The sequence below is a fragment of the Dermacentor albipictus genome, chromosome 8 (genome assembly GCF_038994185.2).
Source record: "Dermacentor albipictus isolate Rhodes 1998 colony chromosome 8, USDA_Dalb.pri_finalv2, whole genome shotgun sequence".
In the NCBI taxonomy this organism is placed as follows: Eukaryota; Metazoa; Arthropoda; class Arachnida; order Ixodida; family Ixodidae; genus Dermacentor; species Dermacentor albipictus.
Window position 1 is genome coordinate 7604482 of NC_091828.1, and position 27337 is coordinate 7631818.

Sequence of the window (27337 nt, forward strand, 5' to 3'; positions counted from 1 at the left end):
AAAATATTGCGGCTGTGCGCTGCGTGCTGTGGTTGTGAGGGTAAGTGTGCGAGGGTGATCCGAGGATGGCGGCTCGATCTCGCATGCCCAATGGATCAAGGCGGCGAGGAAACGCACCACCTTTGTCCACACACAAGACACAGGCTCAGACCGTTGCCTTTGATGCAGCATGGGCGTGACCTCAGGGGCCTTATATTGAAAGCGATCGCAAGTAGGTAAAGAGTCTAGGCGCGCGGAAGTCTGATAGCTCCGGCTGTTCTGCGTTGTCGCCGCTTAATTTGTGTTCATGCGAGAGGCAGCTGAAAGGCAATTCGCAAGCTGCTGCTACCGTTCCTCCTCTGGACAGCCTTTTGAAAGCGGGATTCCGCAGTCATAGTGCAGGACGTGTTCATGTTTGCCTGTGCGCGCGTGACACAATGCTTGCTGATTTAGTTAATAAGAGAATGTTCGCAAGTGCATACAGTTGATAAAACTGCTATCCATATTTCGTATATCTGTCGAATAATTTCCTATCGCAATCAGTGATTCGCCCTTAGGGTAAACTGCGACTTTCTTTTCAATCAACCGTGTTTTTCTTTAGTTTAGGCATTTACATGCTGTCTCGGTGCGTATTGTAGCTGGTGCGCATGGCAATTTTTAAAATTGCGTATTGTGCCCCTTTTAGAAAGCAGCCCTTTGGGGCCAATTCCTGCGCTTCGCGTCGGCGTCGTTCCTAGGAGTCCTCCCTCGGCGTTGCCCAGCGAAGGAAGACGCATAAGGATGAAAGAGCGAACACGGAGCGCAGCGGGGGATGAAAGACTGCGACAGAGAAAAGAGTGCAAGGAGAGCGCGACGAGAATAGCAGTAAAGGAGGGTGCAGCGTAACCATGTGGTGGAAAGCAGAGGAGGAGGGTACAGCAAAAGCATGATAAGGAAAGTGTAGGGCTGCGCAAGACGGCTTCTTTAGCGACGAACGCTACGATATCATGCTGTCGTTTGCTCACAGAGGGCATGCGGCGGGCACGTCTACGTATAACATACATATAGAAGCAAAGCGCTGCATGAGCTGCGGACGCTCTACGGCGGCTGCTGTGAATTGCGCCCACGCTTCCTCTCGTGATCTGTAGATTAGCGAGGCAGTCACGCCATACTTCGCTCCGTTTGGAATGTGCCACACGACTCACATTGTCCTTGCCAGCCAATATATTGTGAAATGAAAACGCGTATATAGCTGCGCTCAAATTTCGCATTACAAAGTGTAGTAACCTCGTTGATATTTTTTTTACTTACTAAGACGGTGGGCACTGCAGACGAAATTTCATATGTGATACATTCATAGTTGTTATTACGTTTTCCTTCCCATTTCATTGAAACTGGTTTGGACTCATGTCTGATAGATTTATAATAATAGAGTGCCTGTCTAACCTTTGTGTGACATAGTTGAAATTATGTGCCCGTCCTGTTTACGTGTTCATTTTCCCATTTCCCATTGTATAGATAAAGAAAAGGAAGCTCGCTTTGCAGTGGAGGCATGGAATGACATGCTTAGAAGTCACACGCGATTTATTCATCCTTCCGTACGAAGACCTTAGCTGGTTATTACCTTCTTCATGAAAATAAAATGAACAATCAAGAAGAAATAACTCTGGCACTAACGGAACAAATATCTCGCTTGTGAAGTTTACCTCCTAAGTATCATTTATAACCGACACGGGAACAGCGCGGAAAGACGAAGCTCAGAGAAGAAGTTGTAAAGACACCAGCGCTGACTGACGAGTGAATTCTTTATCAAGAAAAAGAAAACAAATGTACATCAGTGCGCATAACTACGAAGAATGAGACACTGATTAGGTTACCCCTGAAAAACTGTGGTTCTTCAGTTATGTTACTTCTGCCTCTGTCAAGGGCAACGATGCATTGCTGACGCCAGACACACCATTCGCCTCGATAGCAGAAGCCTCAAAGTCTCACGTGCCTTTCTTCTCTCTAGGTATGTGTGTGATTTCATTTCCTAATAGAGAATTCAGCCGTCAGTCGGCACTGGTTTGCGTTCACGTTCTTTTCTGTCTTTCGTCACTTGGCGCTGTTCCCCTGGCGAGTATGTAGCGACTAGCCCCAGCTGTCACGGTGTTGTCAATTATAATTTAAGGCACGTTTGAATCATGTGCCTTAAAACCTTTAGTAGTGCTAAACTATGGCCGCAGCTTAAGGTGACGCTTGCACAAGCGACAATAAAAAGTGGGAAAAAACGGTGACCTATAGAAAGAATCAAACAAGATCAAGGGGATTAGCAGCACCGCGACCTTTCAAGTCCGCAGCTGTAACAAGAACAGCAAAACACCTCGCTTGGAGCTTGTTTCCTTCGTAGATTTCATAGGTCATAGCGATGAATAAACCCTGCTTGTGCGACTCTGGAACTCACCGCAAACCTTATATGAAGTCCGTTCTGCGTGCTTGCTTGCATCAAAGGTGGCAGGAGTAGAGGCTTGGGTCCGCGACTGAAGCCGAATGACAACTCACGCAAGGCCATCGCTCCTGCATTTGAGAAGATGGTTGGTAATTCGCATATTGACACGCGGTCGTGACTGCATCAAGGCAGATAAAACTGCGGAAACAATAAATTGAGCTTTCTAAGTGCTCTTCCATGCTAGCGACCACCACGCCACGCAGCGACCCGCAAGCCTCCTCAGCAACCGTAGAGCGCCGGCAGCGTCAGAGGTGCCCAACGTCACCGGGAATTTGGCTGCTGCGGTGCTCGCTGAAGAACTGGCGGTAGAATGGGCGATTGTTAAGCTGCATGACGTGAGTGCCAGCTCCTCGTCCGACAGCCGTCGGACGCAGCCATTGGCTACAAATTCGCTTTTCAAGCAATATCATCGCCACCAGAATATTGTCGCGATGCTATCTGTGCTCAACGACGCTGACGACGAAGACGACGACCTCGAGTGTGCAAGCGAATCGCTAAAGGAGAAGCCTGAACAGAACGCTTGTTCTAATTGTCTAGACGAAATACCGCTATCCGCTCTTGTAAGTGAGCCCGTACACTGGTGGAGGTGCGGGGTATCGCATCATCGCCTAATGATAGGAACCACTCGTGCGAGTAGCCGTGCATCTAGCCCTTCAACACATCGTCCACGCGTCCAGACATCTGTGCACCGCGCAAACCGCTGCCTGCAAGGTCTGTGCCGGGAATTCAGTCTCTTCCAAGGAACTTTGTCAGCGACCTCACTTACTCAGGAAATGGCGCTTGCAAATACAACACGGGTGACTGTTCAAAACAATCCAGTCCCCACAAGCTTTCACGGTGACACGTACGAAGACGCCGAAGACTGGCTGGACGAGTACGAACACGTATCTAAGGTAAATCAGTGGCGTCCGGACTAGAAGCTTTCGAATGTGTACTTCGCCCTTGAAGGTAGCGCAAGGACGTATTTCCACAACCGCGAGGCACATTTGACAACGTGGGACGAATATTGCCGTCGGCTAGTTGATTCCTTCGGAAGCACTGATCGCCGAGATAATGCACAACGCTTTCTCGAGAGTTGAGCATTCAGAAACAAAACGGGAGAGTTTCCATGTTTGCCGAGGACATGTCTCGTTTTCTTCGCCGCGCGGACCCCAACATGCCTGATTCGAAGAAGCTGAGCCATCTTATGCACGGCTTGAAAGAACAGCTATTCGCTGGTCTCGTGCGTAAAGCCTGTTTCACATGACGCGATTTTCGGCGCACCGGAAGTGCGATTTCCGTCGTTTGCGATGAAAATCGCAGCCGTAGTGCCAACCCCCCGATTTTCGGCTGCGTCCAAGCGGTTGGTCGCACAGTCGTACCGTCGCAGCGATCGCTACGATTTTCCGTCGAAATTGCGCGGAGAGCTATTTTTCCGGTTTGTTTTGAAAAATGGCGTCTCTCTCAACAAGTGCATTGTGCGATGTGGATTGCCTAATTCGGTACGTACGCAAAGCGAGAATAAAAAACTTGTACCGCAGATTCCATTCTCCCATTTCTGTGCGTTCCTTGACACGCTACGACGCAAATGAAGTGCATTTTCACGTTTGCTGCCTACACCTTTGCGAGTTGTCAATACTGCAAGGTGTTCACTTCCCACGAGATGACATGGCCTTTTGGGGTCGTCACAATTTTCTTTTGTTGAGTAGCTTACAAAAATCATGCGTACGGAGCCCCTTACATAATTTCAACATCAGCAAAGTCAAATGACAAGACGGCAAAGTGCCCGAAGTTTCAACGTTGTGCTGAACGCGGTGGCGTTCAGTTGAATTTTTTTGTAGGTTTTCAAGCGTGAATTTGCCGATGCATCTTGAAAGGTTATTTTACCTCAATTACTTTTTAAATTCGATAGAGCAAACGTGTACGCTGAAGTGACAAGACGTGAGCATTCCTGATGCCAACAAGAAAAAAGCCAGCTTTATTGTATTAATGAAAAAGAACCGTAATGAATTTTCTACGATAGCGTTAACTCCTTGGCTTGAATAATAAGTGTTGTTAATTTGTTTTCGTATATTTCTCGCGCGCTAAGTTGCACCTCTTCTTTGGAGAATTTATTTTTCTTGGACAGAAACCAATAAACAATAAATATGTTCCGGACTTTGTATCCTTAATGCACCTATATTACCATTTGCTTTGAACTGTAAATAACTATACAGTTAGTAAATGAAGTAAATTATTCGCCTCCTATGGTGGCACAGTGACAACGTACCTTCCTGCGCCGCCATGTAAAACTCGTGAAACAACGCGAAAAGCAGGCATACAACCTGTTCTCGTGGAGATGAAGCAGTAGAAGATGACACATTAAAGAGAAATAAATCAAAACTCTGCAGCGAAGTCAGCCAGTTGCATACCTTCCTGGGAATCTTGTAAGTACAAACAGTTCGTGCACGTTCACAGCGATCCAGTATGCAGAAACATTTATGCCTTACATAACAGCTTCTAACAAGTTTGTTACCACATATATGAGGGTGTAAACCCGTATTACGATATCCGATGGCATTACTAGCTTTAAAGTAATAAAATGCCATGCTACATGCAAGAACATATCACTCTGGGATTTTAAAACAAATTCTGCATTTCAACTGTAAACAATATCCAGTTTATTCAACAAAGGACGAAAGACGGCCTTTTTTTGCAATGAGAAACTTATTCCAAGTTTTCCCTACATAAACAGGAAAGAAAAAAAAACAACAAATCTGTAGGCAAATAAATTGTTGAATTTATTCACCTGCCACTGGGGCTATAGCATGCTGCTGCTAACACAATGCGAGGGGTTGAATTGCCAGCCATGACAGTCGCATTTCAGTGGGAGTCAAATGTAAAATAAAGCTCTTGCGCTTAGATCTAGCTCATAATAATTAATTGAACCCTTAACCTTCCAAAATACTGTTGCATGAGGGAGCATGCTTATGCAAAATCTAACACTACTCAAAAGCAAAGGACACAATTGTAAAACAAGCAACTTTTCTGGTACATCGAGTGTGTAAACATTCATTGCATCATTATGTGTTATTCAATAGCACTGCACAAATAAGCATGATCAGGCGAAGCAAGTACTCTGTCAGGAAGCTGGTTCTGCAAACATAAAAACGTCAAGACATAAATGCTCACACTACATCATGTACACAGTACGAAGAAAACCTTTTTCAAGCGTTGTCCCTTCTGGCAGATAAGAGTGGGCAACAAGCAGCGAAAGCTTATTACAGAGCATTGTGTAATACCGCTTATGAAAGAATGACGAGAGGAAACAGGCTTTTAACAGCAGTCGCTCATGCTAGTCTGTTAAGAGCAACGATGAGCGAGTGAGTGAGTGAGTAAAGACTTTATTTGAAAACAAGGTATTGACGGATGACCTTGTTGTTAGGCAGCCACGAGCCCCTGGGCCCGGGCGGCTTCTTCAGCTCTCTCGATGACCTTGGACTGCAGGTCAGGGTCGGAGCTGAGCAACACGGCCTCCTACTGCTCAGTATTACTTATTTCGTGATTTGTATGATTTTCGGCTGGGCACGACCACATAATATGGAATAAATCCGCTTTTTGCTGACGATGCTTACATGTATTAGGGTATTGGTCCGGGTAGTAGTAGTGATAGGCTACGGGGTTGGGGTAGCTGTTCGTCTGAAGTCGTCTCCAAGCTACTTATTGTCGCTTGTTAAGCGATTTGTGTGCTGGCGGGTACACTGCCCTGGCTAACCTGTAGTGCTGAGTTATTTCTTGGTAACTGACCATGCGATCCCTCCCTGATCCTAGCGTGAGCCATCCGGGTGCTCGGTTGGCGAGTCCTCGAGCGGTGGTGTGGGCGGCATCGTTGCCGGGTAGGGAGGAGTGTGCTGGTGCCCAAATGATGTGGATTGGTCGTGGGTGTTGGTTTGTGTCTATTATGTGTTTTACGGGAGCCGAGACCCGACCTTTCGCAAAATTGCGTACTGCTGCTCTGGAATCGCTAATAATGTAATGACAATGTGTGGAGGCTATTGCCAGAGCGATAGCCGCCTCTTCCGCTGTTTCGGAGCTTCTGGTGCGAATTGAACCACCAGCGCATATTTGACCTGAGGAGTCCACCACTGCAAGGGACATACAGTTGCGTTCTATGTATTCTGCTGCGTCGACATAGACTACGTCTTTGAAGGCGTGGAATTTCTTATGTAGGGCTTTGGACCGCTCGGCCCTCCTTTCCTTGTGGAATTCGGGGTGCATGTTTTTAGGGAGTGGATTAATTTTGAGATGGCGCCTATGATCGTGAGAAATGTCTACTTTAATGCTTTGCATCGACTCGTAGTTGATGCCGAGATTCTGGAGGATGTTTCGCCCGGCGGTACTCTGAGCTAGCCTTTCGCATTGAGATATAAGGTTCGCTTCTACTAGTTCATCGAGGGTGTTGTGCACACCTAGGGCTAGCAATTTAGCGTTAGCCGTTCTTACAGGTAGCCCAAGAGCCTGTTTATAGGCCCTCCGGATAATCCCCTCTATTTTCTCTCTCTCAGCCGCTTTGAGGCAGAGGTACGGGGTGATGTAGGTGATGCGGCTGAGAACGAAGGCTTGTACCAACCTTATGAGGTTGGCTTCTTTCATGCCAGAGTGTCGGTTGGCAATTCTTGAAATGAGTCGCATCGTCTGCTGAACGCATGCTTCCAGTTTGTGAATTGTGTTGCCGTTGCGCCCGTGAGCTTGCATGAAGAGGCCTAGTACACGGATGGTGGTCACCACCGGGATCGCGCCTCCTCCGGCTCGCACAGTGATTTCTGGGGATGGCGCAGTGTCGGATTTGCGGTTTGTAGGGGCTCTGAGTAGGAAGAGTTCTGATTTTTGCGGGGAGCAGGCGAGGCCTTTGTCGGTAACGTACTTTTCAACCGTGTCTACAGCTTGTTGCAGCGTGGTTTCTACATCTCCATCGCCACCTTTAACCACCCACAGCGTAATGTCGTCTGCATACAGACTGTGAGCGAGAAAATTTCTGGTAGAGCATCTAAGTTCACCAGTGCCTTCTTGAAAGACAGAAAATTCCAGGTGAGAGTTGGAGGCACATTTGGCCCACCCACACCAACACATGCATACTACAAGAAGTACTACAGTCTGTGGTGTACTACAGTCTATGGGAAAGTTATACAGTAATCAAGAAGGATGCAAAAAACTCTCGACAACACTGCAGACTTTCTTGGCTGGTCTGGCCTCGCGCTTTCTGATAAGTCAGCTTACGTTGACGTCGGCAAAAGGACTATAATCAAGAACTGCCCGAAATTTATTATGGTGCTCCACATAGCTCCACAAATATACCCACAAATCAACATCCACAAATTCTCAGCTAGTGTAAGACCATGGCAGCAGACCCAGCACGTGGGTGAAACAATAATGCCATGTCTGGACGCAAATTCTACACCTGCTGAAAAGAATAATCTTGAAATCATGGGGTGTGGACGTGTGGATACTGTAGAAAATCACAGATGCTCTACTTGTGTCCAAGGTATTGTACGGTATAAGTTACGAGTCGTGCCTAAAAAAGACAACAAATCGAATACAGGCAGCGGGTCTTGACAGGTATTTTCAACTTTATCATGCTTGAAGACTTCTTTGAGAAAGAGCAAACGAACAAGCACCTTGACAGAGGAGAGTTGCAGCCTGCAGCAAAAATTATTTGCCTCAAAAGCGCAAAACCTGTTCCCAAAATACTATGCCAGCTAGCATATGAGATGTAAAGATGACTGATCCTCCCTTCAGAAACACAACCTCAGGAGCACCTCAACCTGCAACACAACAGGCCCATACCGTGGAATACGGGGGCAAACAATTAGGCCAGGGGAATATATGCAACTGGCAAACACACAGACGAGGTTGCTAATCATGAAGGTGCAAGAAAACACCAGGCACATATAGTACACTGATTTGGCAATAGCAGTGCAACAGTAGTAGGGCACTACATAAAATTAAACCCCATAGAAGTGACTACCATTGCAGGTCATTCTACACCTAGAAAAGCAGAACTGAAAGCAATCAAAGCAGCACTTGCAGTGCGAATGTGCAGACTCCAACATCCGGCACGCCTCCATGGATTCACCAGAAACTGTCTGGGCCTGCACCTCACATAATATTGTTAGGAAAATCAGGAGATTGACGTGCGAATTGCACGCACATGGTCAAAAATTAAATTGCAGTATACATAGCCATGCAGATATTCCAAGACGCAAGCAGGCTTATGAGCACAACATAAGAACTGAAAACTTGCACAGGAGAAGCTGCACAGGAGAAGAATGATACCCCCGCCCAAGGCCTCGATTTCACATCCAAATCTATTTGAGTGCTCGCACATACATATATGTTGCAAGGGTGCATAGCATGAAGCAGTATCAACAGGATAGCGCTAGAGACGGATGACTGCTCACTTACAACTAAGGTTCGCTGTAAAAATTTGGCGATTTATACAGTTTACCAGAAAGACAGGTTTGAAGGCTTGATAAAAATTGGTGCTTGATGTAACAAAACACATAAGAATGCTACAGAAAGAGAAATTCTAATGGCAAGACAAATCTAATTACAATCGCCAATCGTGCGTGCCAACACCTTTCAAGAAACACTTTTCTTATTCCGATAGACAGACTGACAACTTGCTTATACAAGCACACTCTTCGAGTTCCATGCCATTGGAAAAAAGTAAAAGCGTTTTCTAGAAAGTAGCCACATGTGCACTTGGTGATCACAATTTTTTCCCCCTGGACTTGTACATTTCTTTGTATTTTCTCTCTTTCCTGGCTTTGAATATGCATGTTTTCACCAAGTACTAGTGTTTATCAGGCTTTTTTGCTGTACTACTTTCTAGTAACATTTTTAAATCAGTGAATTTTCACGATAAACATTTTAATTAAAAGTTAGCGATCCCTGTTCTTACTGCTTCACACTGTATGCTTTGCAACATTGCCCAAATAATAAATTATATAAGGTACACAGAAGCATCATAAGGGCCAATAAAGCGACTTGTTTCAGTTTAAAAGAATAGCCTGGCTGCAAATGCCACCAGAGAACGCATAGGACGAACAAGAAAACTGAAATCATCTAAGAACCAATAGTTTAATGTACACGCTGAGTATATGCTGAGTGACAAACAATAAACCAAACGCAAAAACACTAATGAGACACACAACTTAATGTGTATTTCCTGACCGGAAATTCATCCATTTCTAACGGAGGCCATGCTGACAAGACTCTCCCGGCGTTTTAATGTCTACAGCTTCCATAATTTCTCAAGGCAGCCAATATCCACAGAAGGCTAGCTTCTTCCTCTATAATGCACGCCCTGATGTGGAGAGTGCATTATAGAGGAAGAAGCTAGAATTTTGATCATACCGGCTGCCTAGAAAAATTATGGAAGCTGTTGATGCAAAGACACTGGGAGAATCTTAGGTGAGGATGGTCTCTGTTATACTTTCAGAGATGGATGTGTTTCCTGTTGGGATCTGTATGGACACATATCAGTTCTTGCCCATCCTTTTTGTATAACTTCGATTTACTAGGAGTAAATCCGTTTTCTAGGAGTAATAATAGATCGAGACCTCTCCTGGAGTCCTCACGTCTCTTACCTTAAAAGGAAACTAGTGACGATAACAGACGTGCTCAGATTTCTTGCAGGAAAGTCATGGGGTGCGTCTGTGAATGCAATGCTCCAACTCTATAACGCACTGTTCTTGGGTCTCCTACGCTACAGCTTACCTGTACTTGGTGGGACCAGTAAGACCAACCTCCGAGCCCTCCAATCTGTACAAGCTCAAGCTCTGAGAATTTGTCTTGGCCTTCCGAGGTTTGCATCAACGGCAGCAACAATAGCCATCGCGCATGACCACTCTATCAATACGTATATTCACGTCGACTCCTTACGGGTGCACATCAGGCACTTTGCGCTACTTCCATCGCATCATCTCGCCTCCCTTCCTGCCGCTCGACCTCGTTCAGCGTTTAGCAGAATTATTGCCGCCAACCACGGAGGTTTACCTTCAAACTTCGCACCTGCAGCGCGGCCATCTCTACCGCTGTGGTGTCTGCATCCACTCCAGGCCCTTCTCGTTATTCCCGGCATCAAAACGAAAACGGAAATGTCATCTATCGCCCTCAAACAAACCGTCCTTTCATTCTTACATGAAAAACACAACGACCGCACTCACGTTTACACGGACGGTTCTGTCTCCTGTAACAGTTCAGCTGGAGCAGTGGTACTTCCCGCTCAATCTGTCACTATCAAATTCAAGACGTTTCAAGTTACATCATCGACGGCTGAAGAACTCGCAGCTATTCGTACTGCTCTGGAGTTTATAGGTCCCAATTCACCACATTCCTGGTCCATCTTTTGTGATTCAAAGGCAGCTCTCCAGTGTCTGCTGTCCCCTTTCAACCACGGACCAAGCGTACAATTAGTCGCAGACATCCGACTACTCCACCATTACGCAATCGACAAGGGACATAACATCATCTACCAGTGGATACCGGGTCACTGCAGAATTACGGGAAATGACAGTGTGGATGACGCTGCCCGGTCGGCCCATGATGGTGCCCAGATTGTGCCCATAGCACTGTCAAGAACAGATGCAGCCACAAAACTTCGCTCCCTCGCATGCGAGCTTACGCTAACTCTGTGGAACACCAGCGAATTCGCGAACACACGTCTTCACAGATTGGATCCAAGTTTGCAACTCCGTCTTCCACCAGGGTTTCCCCGAGCGGAAGCAACACTTCTGTGCCGCCTATGGCTCGGCGTGGCATCCACAAACTCCGATTCCCTCCGCACTGGAATGGCCGACAGCCGTTCTTGCGACACCTGCGGCTGCGAAGAGACGATCGCGCACCTCCTCTGTGACTGTCCACGGTACAATGTGCAAAGAAAAGTGCTCATGACCGTGCTCGAAAAACTGGACAATCGCCCCTTCACAGAAGAGAAAGTTCTAGGGCACTGGTCCAGACGGGTTTCGGCACTCAAGGCCTTAAGGGCTTTGCTCAAGTTCTTAAAGACATGTGAATTGTGCGAACGCCTTTGACTATTGTTACGCGTAATATCGCGTTACTGTGTGCATTTTTTTCTCTTTCTTTCTTTTTTTTCTTCTCTCTTCCTTCTCCTTTTATTCCCTTTACCCCTTTTCCCAGCACAGGGTAGCCAGCCGGTATTTATACTGGCTAACCTCCCTGTCTTTCCTTCCCTTTTGTCTCTCTCTCTCTCTCGATTTACTCCTTGTCAACCAGATTTACTCGGCATGTTCAATAAACTTTCGCTCATTAGTGTGCCTTATGATCGCCTTGGTCTCCAGCAGAAGGGTGGTCATTCTCATTACAGCGAACCTGCATATACCTGGACGAAATGCTCGTTGTCCGACCACAGAAACCCTACTGTGGGGGTATGAGCCATTGTTTAGGCGGTATGAGCAACTGCATTCATCGTACGTTAGGGATGGTCAAATTTCGGGTTGGGTAGGGTTATATATGCTTATGCAAATAAAACATACACATTTATCTACGTATTATTGCAGGGAAGGAACCCAGAGCAGGACGGGGTTAAGGCGAAATCGTGATGACAATTATCTCGCAGCAAAGGGGTGGCGGGCCATTGACTACACCGGTAGTGAGGTCGTTTCTCTCTGGCAGCAGAGTGCACGTGCAGCGGTCTCTCTGCGACTACGCAATATGTTCAAGAATGTATCCCTGCATTTAATTAAATGAAATGTGCAGCCCCAGTGTGTCAGTAGGTAACTACAGTGCTTAACCCAGTCGTAAATCTTATAGTTAACGCATTATGAAACACAAATGCATGGCATAATTCAGAAAGATTTTAATAAACCGTCAGAATTAACCCAGTGATAAGCACCGGGGCCGCACATTTCAGCTTCGCTGGTTTACGATCTGTACAGGGCGCATGGGTAGTAATATTTTCTGTTCTTGTTAAGTATTGTGTTATGTTGTGCCAGTAAAACACGTTGGGATAGTCGGCGCGTTTTTTTGTTTTTTTCTTCATGTTGTGCGCTTCTTCTTTTTGTAACTACTTTTTTTAATCCGCCTCACCTACTACTCCAACCGTGCAGCCTGCGAGGCATATAAACAAATAAGTACATAAGCACATGCCATTTCTTCATCTGCATAGGCCTCGCACCACCCCTTCCTCAACAAACGTCACTGTGTTGATGTCTCGCAGTGTGCATCTACATTAACGGCCGTTTCCATTTTGGTATAGTTTGTGAACAGTGTACTGCATAAACATTACATGACATTAAGGTTTGGCCTATGCGGTGCATAAACAAACCTTGAAAAAGATGACAGGTTGGATTGTTGAAGATAAGACCAGTTCTATATATCGCAGTTACTTTAACAGCATTTAACTGATGTCTTGACCAAAACTTCACTTGGCATAGATTCCAAGACGTGCACTGAATCTCCAGCTTTTCTTGCTTATTAATTTGGTCCTTACTGCGTGGCCACATTTTGCAGATTTAAAAAGAAAGTTCAATATTTATATTGTTACAACATATTAAAAATGCGTACATCACTGCGACTGCAACACCAGAACTTGATACAAAAACGCACACTATAGTATGCGAAGAAACGCTCAGGAGAAACTCCAGAATGTTTGCCTCCTGATACTTATCAAACTGAACAATTTCTTTCTATCGCTGTTAATGAGAGGAAGAACGAAAACTTAATTGTGGTCATGGAACAAAATCGCATTAATAAGCTTAGAGATATAGTCATCGCTTTACAGTTTCGAATTGAATAATTATAGTTTGATATCGACATTGAATCAACCTTTATACAGCAAGAAAATGAATCAGTCAGCTTTGAGCACTGAATTGCAGAAAATACAAGCTGGCATAAAATTTTGCATATATAATCTGTTTAGGAATGCCCGATAGGAATAAACTTTGAGGCGTTCATTAGTGCTTTCTCTGGCTGAGCAATCTAGATTGAAATGCCTCCCATAAGAGTGTAAAAATGTTGATCTAATAAAGGTTAAATGCATGTCAAGTTTAAGAGATCTGGATGATTCCTATAAATTATAGTGAAGGAACTACACTATATAATAATATCAATAATGATATTTCTTCCTGCAAAACAGGCTGACCGTGAGAGGCGTGCGAGGCTGAGCAGAAAGATGAAAAACCCTACGGCAAGTGCGCCTGCCGTGGGCGTACGTTTCTGCAATATGGATAGTGCATATTGATATACTGGTCTTGTTAAAAGTTCAGAGTATACTGCCAGTGCGAGACGCAGGACAAGAAAGTGTACGGTAAGCATGCTGTTGAGAATGCTGTGGTACAAAAGTGACGGTGACTGGTCAAAAAACTTGAGGCATTGGCTTTTGCGCCTGTGGAAACATTCCAAGAGACCTCTTATGTATATATATATATATATATATATATATATATATATATATATATATATATATATATATATATTGTAGTGAAGAGGAATGCCCGGCGCTGCAGCCACATCGGCAGTCCTCCGGGAGGTGCGATCTCGACATCAGCTGAGCTGCTCTGGTTAAGATACATTGCCTGCTGCTCTCTTGGACCGTATTCATATTAGATTCTGGTGGAGGTGCTGCGGTTTTCTCCCAACCCGGCATTACGCACCCGAACTCCGCCATCCGTCATGCCAGACGACCACAGCCCGACATCCCCGCCGGTTACTCCAGCCATCGTATGTGCCGGTGCCCAGCGTCATCGGGATCCTGATGTCTTCAGCGGCACCAATGAGAAAGAGGTTCAAGATTGGCTGGAATCGTATGAACGCGCCAGCAACACCATCAAATGGGAGGATCCCCTCAAGCTCGGCAACACGATCTTCTATTTATCGGGCGTCGCCAAGCTGTTGTTCAAAAACCACGAAGCCAATCGGCGCACGTGCACTAGCATCAAAACCGGCATCGCATAAGTTTTCGGCCGCCCTGGCGTGCGCAAGCTTGGCTCTGAACAACGCCTACGAAGCCGATCCCCGCAAACTGGTGAAGCGTTTCCAGCTATATAGAGGACATCGTCGACCTCTGCCGGCGTGTCAACCCGACGATGGTGGAGGCGGACAAGGTACGTAACATTATGAAGGGTATTTCCGACGATGTCTTTCATATTCTGCTGTCAAAAACCCAGGCACTGTTTCTCAAGTCATTGAGCTTTTCCAGAGTTTCGATGAGCTCTGCAGACAGCGTTTTCTCACGCGGCGCCCCCATGCATCCGACGAACCCGTCGCGAGCTTTGACCGCGGCTCCTGAGATGGACTCCCTGCTTGGCCAGATAACAGGGTTCATCCGTGCTGAGGCCACTCGTCAGCTTTCGCTGCTGTCTTCAGCCACGGCACCACATTCGCCTTTGCAGGCCAACGTTCACCAGGTCATCCACGAGCAAGTGTGCGCAGCTCTCCCTTCTGCCCAGGAGACTCCGCCGGTGCCGACTCCCGAGGCGACCGCACCTCTCAGCTATGCCGGGGCTGTCGCACGGCCTCCACCTCCGACCTTTGGGCCATCCCCTTCAGTCATGCCACTGCGTCCAGCTCCTCACTTCGTTGAGCCACGGTACCCACACAGCAGTGGACAACGGCGCACTGCTGACAACCGGCCAATATGTTTTGCCTGTGGTTTACCGGGTCACGTTGCACGATATTGTCGTCGCCGCGCAACGTCCTACCGCCGTAGTTTCGACGCCGCACCATACGTTTCCCCATACCCATCATCCTCCGCGTCTCAGAACCCTGGCCAGATGAATTCCTACTCGGCCACTGCCCTCTTGTTGACCGCCGTTCGTCATCGCCTCTACGCCACTCGCTTTCGCCGATGCGTCGTCATCCTTCTTTGCCAGGACGGGAAAACTTATCGTAGCAGTTCCAGAGGCCAGAACTGCGTCACCCACGATCAGACCAAGGCCTCTCCCTTCTCCGACGAATGTTATTGATGTATATGTGGACGGCGTCGCTGCACTCGCCCTCGTTGACACTGGTGACGCAGCTACAGTTATTAGTGCCAAACTTTGCCATTCACTCAGAAACGTTACGAAGCGACTATCCAACGTGTCACTTCGTATACCATACCGCATCACGCCTGCAGCTGTGTGTACTGCTCGCGTTCTGATCAATGACCTCCTCTACACCGTCGAATTTTTGGTGGTATGTTCTTGTTCCCAAAATCTTATTTTGGGCTGGGGCTTCCCTTCCGCTAATTAGGCTGTCAATGACTGTTCTCGTGCTGATGTGGAATTTCAAATGCTGTGCAATGCCCCACTCTTTGACGCTCGTGAACCTGAAGATAAAGTATTTGTTGCTGAAGACGTTATTATTGCACCACATTCTTCTGCCCTTGCCACTGTGCCATGCAACATTGTTCCTGATACCAGCGTACTTCTTACACCGTCTGCAATTTTTGCTCGTCGCAAATGTTCCCCGCGGCCTTTCGCTCTTTTGGACGTTCATGCCGGCGTCAGCAGACTGCGCGTCACCAACCGATTGTCCTTTCCTCTCACTTTGCTTCGTGGGGAGTGCGTTGGCCGTGCACAGTGTGTCGACTCTGCTGCCATCATTCACATGCCAACTGGTTCCGTCACCACTCATGAAGTCGCCAGGGTGACCTGTAACTCTGCGCAGGAGTCGACTTCACCCGATGTTTTACATAGATCCATCGCTGACACGTTTACTGTTTCTCAACGCGCCCAGCTTCTACGCCTTCTCGACAAGTTTCGTTCATCTTTCGACTGCCAGCATGTTCCCTTGGGCCGCTCGTCAACTGTTTGTCATCGCATCGACATGGGTACCAGTGCACCACTGCGACAAAGACCATATCGTGTATCCGCGACAGAGCGCCGTGTTATCGACTACAAAGTAGCTGGCATGCTCAAGCGCGGCGACATTAAGCATTTGGATAGCTCCTTGGCATCACCCGTTGTTCTTGTTAAAAAAAAGGATGGCTGGCTTCGATTCTGTGTCGATTACCGTCATCTGAATAAAATAACTCGTAAAGGTGTTTACCCTCTTCCGACAATTCACGACGCCCTTGACAGGCTCCAAGGTGCGGAGTTCTTGTCTTCTATCGACCTACGCAGCGGCTATTGGCAAGTCCCCATGGCACCCGAAGACCAACCTAAAACGGCCTTTGTAACACCAGATGGCCTATGTGAATTTCGTGTCGTGCCTTTCGGGCTTTGCAACGCCCCCGCAAAATGTGAGCGTATGATGGACAACCTTTTCCGTGGTGTCAAGTGGAAAACGTGCCTGTGCTACTTAGATGATGTAGTTATTTTTTCGCCCGATTTTCAAACCTATCTCTCTAGGCTGGAGAAAGTGTTACAGTGCGTCACAGCCGCGGGCCTTCAGCTCAACCTAAAGAAATGCCAATTTGGCGCAAGTCAGCTCACCATCCTTGGCCATGTCGTATCTAAATACGGTATTCTTTATGACGCCGCCAAGCTCCGTGCAGTTGCTGATTTTCCCATACCATCCTCCCTAAGAGAACATCGTAGCTTCCTTGGCCTGTGTTACTTCCGCCGCTTCATTCGCAATTTTGCATCCATCACCGCTCCCTTGAATCAGCTTCTACGGAGCCACTTGGACGACTAGGTCTGGTCGTCCGCTTGTAACGGTGCCTTCCAAGAGTTGCGTCGTCTACTGACTTCGCCGCCTATACTGCGTAACTTCGACCCGACAGCTCCGATCGAAGTACACACCGACGCCATCGCTGTTGGACGCGGCGCTGTGCTAGCGAAGCGCAAATCTGGATTCTACGAGTACGTCGTTGCATACGCAAGCCGCTTTCTCACCAAAGCCGAGAAGAATCATTCCGTTACGGAGAAGGAATGTTTGGCCATAATCTGGGCACTTGGTAAATTTCGACCCTACCCCTATGGCCGCCCCTGCGACGTGATTACAGACCACCACGCACTTAGTTGGCTGTCCACGTTGAAGGACCCCTCAGGTCGATTAGCTCACTGGGCTTTGCGGTTGCAAGATTTCAAGGTGCGCGTTGTCTAGAGGTCTGGCCGCCGCCACACCGATGCCGACGCACATTCCCGTTCACCCGTGTCAAACGAAAGCGTTGTTGACCAAGTACTTTCGTTCCCATCGGTCTGTGACATGGCTTCGGAGCAACACAAGGATGTCTGGATTAGTACTCTTATCCGCTTCCTTTCAAACCCGTCGAACGTTCCTTCAGCTTCTTGAACTTTGCGCCGTCAAGCATCTCACTTGGAAATTCGGGATGGACTTCTCAGTCGCCTGAATTACGTCTATAACGTCCGCAAGTGGTTGCTGGTCATACCTCGACATCTTCGTGGTTCAATATGTTCTGCCTTCAATACAGTGTGTACATGCGGGTGTCTTCAAGACGTACACCCGGCTTTGCTGCAGGTTTTATTGGCGGGGCTTGTACACCTTTGTGTGCAAGTACATTCGGTGGTGCCCTCAGTGCCAACGTCGCAAGGTTTCTGCTCAGCATCTCTCTGGTCCACTCCAGCCAATACCGTGTCCTGCCAGGCCTTTCGATCGCATTGGCATTGACCTGTATGGACCCCTTACGAACATGGCTTCCGGGAATCACTGGATAGTCCTCGCCATCGACTATTTGACTCGATACGCAGAAACAGCTGCTCTGCCTGATGCCACCGCTCGTGATATAGCGTCGTTCCTCCTGAAAAACTTTATTCTCTGTCACGGTGCACCTCGCGAACTTCTGAGTGATAGAGGACCTCTTCGAAGTCGTAAACGCGCTGTTTGCTGAATAACGCATCATTCATCACATCACCACCGCTTACCATCCTCAAATTAATGTTCTGACGGAAAGAGTTAACCGCCCCCTTGGTGACATGCTCTCCAATTACGTCGCCTCGGATCACACTGATTGGGACCTCATTTTGCCATTCATCACATTCGCCTACAATACTGCACCACAGGTGACCACAAACTTCTCCCCATACTTCCTCTTGTATGGCCGGGATTTTTCGACTACCCTCGACGCCATTCTTCCGTACATACCCGATTCATCCGAATGTAGGCCCTTCTCTGAAGCTGCCCGCCGCGCAGAGGAATGCCGTCAGCTCGCCGGTTCATTTACGGCCGTCGACCCACGGCAACAAAAGTCTCGACGTGACAATGATCACCCACACTGTGACTTTCTTCCGGACTCCCTTGTGTGGCTTTGGGTTCCCGCCGTTCCTGCTAGACTCTCATCTAAGCTCGTATCCAAGTATCAAGGACCCTACCGTGTTGTAGCGCAGATATCGCCTGTGAACTATATGGTCGAGCCTTTCACGCCACCTACGGACCAACGCTGTCGTGGTAGGGAAACCGCCCACGTACAACGCCTGAGGCCCTATTATGACCCCATGATTTTGAATTCACCATGAGTTAATAGGATGGCTCCTTTTCCTATCGGGGGCGATTGTAGTGAAGAGGAATGCCCGGCGCTGCAGACACATCGCCAGTCGTTCGGGAGCGGCGAGCTCAAGATCACCTGAGCTGCTCTGGTTAAGACACGCTGCCTGCTGATATATATATTAGTACGATATTATCGGTAGTAACCCGAGAGACGAACCGCCGCGAGAACGATGACGAAGTGGGCCTGGCGCTCTGGCTCCAATCCAGTGTAAATAGTTTGTAAATAGCCTCTTCCGTCTGCATCTTTCTACACGTAACATTTTGGTGGAGGTGAGTGATCCCCGTCCTCGCCACGGAACTCCGGAGTGGTCGGTACATCGAGCTTGTCACCATGCCCCCCGGTGACGAGATCACCTCTGCAACGGCTTCGGTTTGTCCGACTGCTCCCGTCGTCACGGTTGCCCAACATCGCGACCCTGGTGTGTTCTCTGGCCTATAGGGACACGACGTTGAAGAATGGATCAAGCGTTGTGAACATGCCAGCGCTAATAACAGGTGGGACCCAACGATCATGCTCGCCAATGTCATCTTGTATCTCGGCGGCACCCCACGCATGACGCATGACGGCACCAGACGCATGACGACGAAATACCCAATTGGGACAATTTCAAAGAAAAACTCAGGGAACTCGGTGACCCCAGTGGCCGTGAGGTTGCCGCGAGAAAGGCTCTTGCGTCTCGTGTTCAGACATCTACAGAGCCATACGTTTCATACATCCTCGACGTCTTGGCTCTATGCCGAAAAACTGACGACGCTATGTCTGAAGCTGATAAAGTGTCACATGTCCTAAAAGGCATCGCCGACGACGCTTTCAATTTGCTTGTTTTCGGCAACGTCTCGACATTCGACACCATCATTAAAGAATGCCGTCGCCTTGGCAGGCTAAGAGCCGCCATATCAAACATCACATCACGCGGCTACCCAACACTGCTGCTACGTCGACATGTGAGGGTCGACCACGTCAGGCTACCACCTGTGACGACGTCACCCGAATTGTTCGCCGGGAGGTCGAGGCCACCTGTCCGCCAGCTTTCATCGTGACGCCTCCCGATCCGCCAGCAACCACGATTGCGATGATTCAGGCCGTAGTCAGACATGAATTTGAGAACATCGGTCTGAACTCCATGTGTACAACGCCTCAACACTACGTTCCCCAGTTCTCCACCGGCCCTCCTCGTCCCCGACAGTTCTTTTTGGCCATATCTTGCCGCAACCCGTCGGAATGTCGTACCCCTAATGACAGGCCGATCTGCGTCCACTGCTGTCGCATTGGCCACGTCGCTCGTCACTACCGCAACCGATGGCCACCACCTCCTCGTACATACGCCACCACTTATTCCCGGACTTTTGGACCTTCTCTTCCCTATGCCACCCACCATGAACCCACTGTTGCTGATGCCCCTGCTCCGAACCTTCGCTACAGCCGCTCGCCCTCACCTCGACACCATCAGTCTCGTTCGCCCCAACCCCGCCGCCTCTCTTCGCCGCCTATCGCCTCCCGGACCCAGCCGGAAAACTAGGCACTGCATCTTCTGGAGGTGAAGCTGCATTGTCGACCCTTCCCTCAAATCATCTGCTCACATTACCAACGAAACAAAACCTTCTTGACGTTGACAGCTATCCTGTCACTGCACTCATCGATACAGGCGCACATTTTTCTATTATGAGTGCTGCCTTCCGACGACGACTCAAAGAGCTCCTCACCCCAGCGTCGGCACGCGTCGGCCGTGTTCCGGATGGCGGTACTGTGCCTATTATCGGCATGTGTACGGCACGAGTCAGCATTGCCAGCCGCCACACCCCTGTCCTCTTCACCGTGATTGCTCATTGCCCCCACGACCCAATTCTCGGCCTCGACTTCCCCTCTGCGCATTCTGCCCTTATTGACTGCTCTGCCAGTACCCTTCGCCTTGAGTTCGCAGAACCTTCTGACGCACCCCAGTGCCGCCTACGCCCCACCGGCTTTATTCGCCTGCCGCCAAAATCAATAGCCTATATTGAACTCTTGTCTTCCCCACCAGTCCCTGATGGCAAGTATCTTGTCACTCCTCTGCCCGACTTTCCACTACAGTATGACGTTACCGTGCCTCACAGTAAACTTACTATTAATGCGAACCGCACTCGCATACCTATCTTTAACTTTGGATTGGCAAAGCAAATTCCACCGCAAGGTATTTGCCTTGCCAACTTTGATTGTCTCGGCGACCATCACGTGGCAGCGTTATCAACCGATGCTTCTTGCGAGCTTAGCAGGCCCATCCTGCCAGCCTCGGCCACCGATCCCATGATACAGAAAATGGTTGCGACCGACCTGTCTTCTGCGCAGGCTGAAGACCTTTACCAAGTATTACCATCCTACAGAGATATTTTCGACTTCGACGATTGCCCTTTAGACCAGATGCTCGCGGTCAAGCATCGGATTCTTACTGGCGATGCTACTCCTATTCACCGACGACCGTATCGAGTTTCTGTGTCGGAACGCCGAGTAATTTAAAGCGAAGTCAACAAAATGCTGGACAAAAACATCATACAGCCTTCTTCGAGTACCTGGGCGTCATCTGTTAAGAATAAGGATGGCACGTCGCACTTCTGTGTAGACTACGGCTATCTGAACAACATTACTAAGAAGGACGTCTACCCGCTCCAACGTATAGACGACGCCCTTAACTGCCTCCATGCTTCCAGCTATTTCTCTTCTATCGATCTTCGTTCTGGATACTGGAAGATTGCTGCTGACGATATTCGCAGAGAAAAAACCGCGTTCATCACATCTGATGGCCTATACCAATTTAAGTTGATGCCATTTGGATTATGCAACGCCCCTGTCACCTTTGAGCGCGTGATGGACTCCTTGCTCCGTGGTTAGAAATGGTCCACATGTCTCTATTACCTCGACGACGTCATCGCCTTCTCGCCCACGTTCGACACTCTCCTTGAGCGTCTAACAGCTATACTTGACGTATTTCGAAAGGCGAAGCTGCAACTTAACTCGTCGAAATGTCGTTTCGGCAACCACCAAATTAGAGTTCTGGGCCACCTCGTAGATGCTTCCGTAGTACAGCCTAATCCCGACAAAACCCGCACTGTCCGAGACTTTCCGGTTCCGAATACAGCCGCAGATGTTCGAAGTTTTGTCGGGCCATGCTCGTACTTTCGTCGTTTTGCTCAAGATATTGCGGCAATTGCTAGACTCCTCACTAATCTTTTGAAGAAAGGCGTACAATTCTCGTGGGCTACTGCAGAAGCCACCGCCTTCTCTCGTCTCGTCACTCTTCTCTCCTCACCACCCATTCTCGCCCACTTCGACACTGATGCCCATGCAGAATTACGCACAGATGCCAGCGGTCATGGCGTAGGTGCCGTCTTAGCGGAGCGTCAGCGTGGCCAGGATCGCGTTATTGCTCATTCGCAACTATTAGCACAACTATTCCATTACAGAACGAGAATGCCTTGCTGTAGTCTGGGCGGTTGCGAAGTTCCGTCCTTGCCTCTACGGTCGCCCTTTTTCCGTAGTCACTGACCATCATGCCCTCTGCTGGCTCTCATCCCTAAAAGATCCTACAGGCCCGCTTGGTGGATGGGCTTTGAGACTACAAATATTTTCGTATTCTGTGGTCTACAAGTCTGGCCGCCTGCACCAAGACGCTGACAGCCTGTCGCGTTACCCTGTTGACGACCCTGACTCCTCCAATATTACCAGTGCTGTTTGTGTATTCTCTGTGCCGGCCGCAGCTTCTTCATTTCGCCGACGAGTAACGTCGTGACGCCAACATCAGAGGACTTATCGACCGTTTTGAACACTCTCCGGCTGATGCTACTCTACGCCTCTTCATCCTCTGCGACGGTACTCTGTACCGTTCAAACCTTCATCCGGACGGCTCTGAGTTCCTACTTGTCATACCTAAACACCTCTGCTCAACCGTTCTAGAAGAGCTCCACGACGCACCAACCGCAGGACACCTCAGCGTATCTCGAACCTATGACCGTGTACGTCACCGTTCTTTCTGGCCGGGCCTTGCCCGTTCCGTACGACGTTACGTCGCCGCTTGTGAACTTTGCCAATGACGCAAGAAACCTTCCCAGCCCCCCGCTGGTCACCTGCAGCCGCTCGACATCCCTGCCGAGCCCTTCCATCGTGTTGGCTTAAACCTTCTCGGCCCATTTCCGGCATCTACATCAGGAAACAAGTTTGTTGCAATTGCGGCTGACTACACGACCCGCTACGCCATCACTCGCGCTCTTCCGACCAGTTGCGCAACTGACGTTGCGGACTTCCTTCTACATGATATCATTTTGAGGCATGGTGCTCCGCGTCAATTCCTAACAGACCGTGGCCGTACGTTTTTGGCGAAAGTCATTGACGACATCATGTGGGCCAGCTCTATTCAGCATAAATTTACTACCTCCTACCACCCTCAAACGAACGGCCTCACTGAGCTTTTGAACCGCATCCTTACAGACATGCTATCCAAATACGTTTCAGACAACCACCGTGACTTGGACCTGGCTCTACCCTACATTACCTTTGCATACAACTCTTCCCGTCTCGAAACTGCCGGCTATTCCCCGTTTTACCTCTTGTATGGCCGCGAACCGACGCTACTACTGGACACCATGCTTCCATCCACCACATCTTCAACTAGCGCTTATGCCCGCGATGCAATCACCCGTGCTGACCATGCTCGTCAACTTGCGTGCGTTCGTCTACAAGTCTCTCAAGACAAACAGAAGTGACTCTACGACCTCCGTCACCGTGATGTTCATTTTTCGCCCAGCACCCTCGTGTTGCTTTGGTCACCATCGCGTAAAGTTGGCCTTTGTGAAAAACTGCTTTGCTGTTATACCGGTCCAGATCGCATGCTCCGCCAAGTGACCGATGTCACCTATGAAATTGTTCTGTTCACCTAAGAAATTGATAAACCAGTGACATTGTCCACGTCACCCAACTCAAGCCCTACAACTCTCCACGTGCATTGGATATTTAAAAGCACCGTGACGGCGCTTTGGTGCCGCGGGGTAGTATTACGATATCATCGGCAGACACCCGAGAGACGAGCCGCCGCGAGAACGACGACGAAGTGGGTCTGTGGCCGTGATGCAAGAAAATGTCGGCCTGGCGCTCTGGCCCCAGTCGAGTGTAAATAGTTTGCAAATAGCGTCTTCCGTCTGTATCTTTCTACACGTAACAATATATATATATATATATATATATATATATATATATAGCACACTCACAGGGAAGGACGCACCAGGCTAGCGCTAGGGTTTCATTTCACATGTTCCTATGGGAGGGCAGCACAACCCGGAAGAAGGACGAGAGGAAGTACGCAATACGAGTGCAGTCTAAGAACTGGTTTATTATTTCAAGCAAGGCACTATATTATACAGAAATGGTACGTGTAAAGGGACGTTTACAAGAGTGTTAGTCTATCTTGCCATTCAAAAAATCAGTTTCTTCATCCTGCAGAGTCATAGAAGTCTGGCTGATGCATGCGCCTGGAACATGTTCAATCACCAACTCTCTCAGCTTGCCGTGTTAACTCAATTGAATTTCCCAACACAATTTTCATTCCACGTTCCGTAGTGACACGGTTCATTTTCGGCTTCGTTCAGGGGCAGACGCTGGCTTTTGGGCTGGTGCTTGTTGTGGCGTTTGGTGCACGAATATGGCTAGGAACAGGCACCGCATATTCGCAATCACGAGCAATATACAGACATCATTTGTCCAGAAGCTGACGCCAAGTACGGGTAGCGCGGGGCTCTCGTTCGGCTGACACGACGACATCGTGGCAGCCGAATTTCGCAGACTGCACGTGCAGTGAGAGTAGCTATAGGGACTTGTTGATAGGTAATCTTGTAGATTGTTGTAGCGAAGGCTGAACGACACGGTCATAGAAGGCAGATGAGACAACACACAGCCTTGGAAAACCAGCTGTGAACAGCTGTTTACGGGCACTGTGTCTCATCGCACTGAACTTCAAAAACGGCTGTTGCGCACTCCGAAACAAATCTTAACTTCAATATGTTTTTAAATAACAAAGCGCGCATATTATTTGCTCCCCATAAAAGAAATCCAACAATATTACAATGTAAACGTTTTATTCATTACATTAAAGGAATTATGCAGCGTGTGTCACGAAACTTGGCAGTAATCAACCCTGCACGTCGCGCCAATCGCATTCTTGAAATTGCGATCATGTGAAATCGGCCCTCTAAAAATGGCACTGCGACGCTTGCGACTGCACCGATTTTCATCGTTCCAGTCACAGCATGTGAAACAACTTTAACTCGTCTACAACAGCGGAAAAATGAGAAGAAAGGGGTTTCACCGAAGGGCCCAATTTTTATTAGTCATATCATAAGAAGCTAGCAAACACTGACACCGACAACAATATAGGGGAAATTACTTGTGCCTAATAAATTAAATCAAGAAACGAAAAATAATGGAAACGAAAGTGGATGAAAAACAATTCTCGTGTGATGCTTTACCGATTGAGCTGCTGCTGCCCCATTTCCACATCCACTTTCTTGGGTATTTATGTTTCCTAGAAGCACCCTAGGAGCGTTAGCTAGTGCCGCCACTCGCAGACCTTGGCGGCGGACGTGGAACGTCCCTCATACACTTTCCTTTTCGTTAATTTGTTGTTTCTTTATATCATTTGTCACGCACAAGTAATTTCCCCTATCTTGTCCTCGGTGTCAGTGTTTGCTGGTTACTTATGATATGACTACAACAGTGGAAGAATTCATTAAGGATGCCACAGCGATCGGGAGCGGGTTCTCCAGCAGCGTTGCCGGCAATACAAACGCCTAATGATGCGCCCGTAGGAGCCGCAGTACTGAAAGTGACAGACGAGACCTGCCTGCGTCAACTGATAAGAGACATTGTGTGCGAGGAGATTGCGAAGCAAACTGCGAAACTAAAGTTTACTGTTGCTTCGGTCACTGAAGCAGTCCGCCAAGAAATTGGGCAAGCATTCGCATCGCCTGAGTCACTCTCTGAATCGCGTCCCGAGCCGCGCTTCGAGCCACGCAGATACAGCTGCACAGACGCTCTCCGTCGCCCGCTTTCTACCGTGCTAGTACAGCAGTATCACCAGCAGCGACCTATGGCTGCTTTGATACACAGGGAGCATTTCAGGCGACCCCAACCGATGAATGGTGCACTGCTGATCGCCGACCATTGTGCTTTCACTGAGGCGAACCAGGGCACCTTTATCGTTTTTGCCCTCATCGCCTAGGCGGCATCCATGAAATGTCACCTGCCACTCCCGACAGTTTTCAGAGAGACATCCACGCTTCGACGACAGTGTCATTCACGAACAAGGCCGCCCAGCTAATGTCCGACCACGCTCGCTGTCTCCGTTACGTTATTTTTCGCCGAACCGTCGCAGTTTCGCCGCCGGGGTAAGAGGCCGCTCTCCAAGCCCACGGTGAGAAAACTGAAATAAGAGACTTCCAGGGAGAAGGTTTAAAGCCGTAGAACTGCCGAAAATCCCCCATTATTACTGAGAAATGAGAAGTGCAACTCGGAAAAAGGGAACGCCGACGAATTTGTGAGTGCTGACCTAATCTTAACCATTGATGGGCACGATGGGACTTGTTTAGTCGATACTGACGCAGGCTTTAGATAATGAGTGAGTAGTTGGGAGACTGGCTTAAGAAAGTCAAAATGCAATGGCCGCGCCCTTTATTTGAAATGCCGGGGCCCAGATTATGACACCCACAGGAAACTGTACTGCACGACTCGAGATAGAAAATACCGCTTTTATTACCACTTTCATGGATTTAACGGAGTGCTGCAGATAACTCATCCTTGGAATGAACTTCTTGCGGTGGTACAGCGCCATCGTTAACATACGGGACGGTGAGATAAACTTGTCAACAAATACAGACATGAGCCATCACGAAGAATTCCAACGTATATCGTTACGTGTCGCTGACCACAACGTCTGCATACCACCACTATCATGCACTCTTGTCTCCGTCAGTTGCGGAGAAGAGTTTAACAAGGACGGTGTAGCCGAACAACTACCTGCACTTCTGTTCCATCAAGGTGTTGCCATCGCTCGGGGTATCATCAGCCTAATCGGTGGTCGCACAGAGGTACTGCTGACACATTTTGCCACTGAACGCTGGAACATCGGTAAGGTCATTGCTGCGGCATACTTTGACGAAATGGGCCGCGTTCAACACTGCTTTGCTGTAAAATTCGAATCGACCATCAATAGAATGCCACAGGCACCCGTTGTCGACGTTGACCCAGGTTAAGCGCCAGAACAGAAACAAAGTCCCGGGGAGCTGCTTGAGCATTTTAAGGACTGCTTCTCTACAACGTCCCGAGTACGTCAGACACCACTGACGAAACAGCGCTTCATTATGGAGGAAAGAGCAATACCCACCCGACAGCATCCATATCACGTGGCTGAGAAGAGTGTGAAGCAATACAGCAGCAAGTCAAGAAAATTCTAGAAGATGGTG

General features: G+C 48.5%; 1 protein-coding gene across 2 annotated transcripts in view; it reads right to left on the minus strand.

Annotated features, from left to right (window-relative positions):
• LOC135910444 (uncharacterized) overlaps positions 1-27337 on the minus strand; it is a 263909-nt gene that overhangs the window by 224907 nt on the left and 11665 nt on the right. For both annotated transcript variants that reach the window (XM_065442481.1, XM_065442480.1), the window contains exon 2: positions 2402-2514. In XM_065442481.1, coding sequence (XP_065298553.1) covers positions 2402-2509 — 108 coding nt within the window. In that variant the 5' untranslated portion in view covers positions 2510-2514. The remainder of the gene's footprint in view (positions 1-2401; positions 2515-27337) is intronic.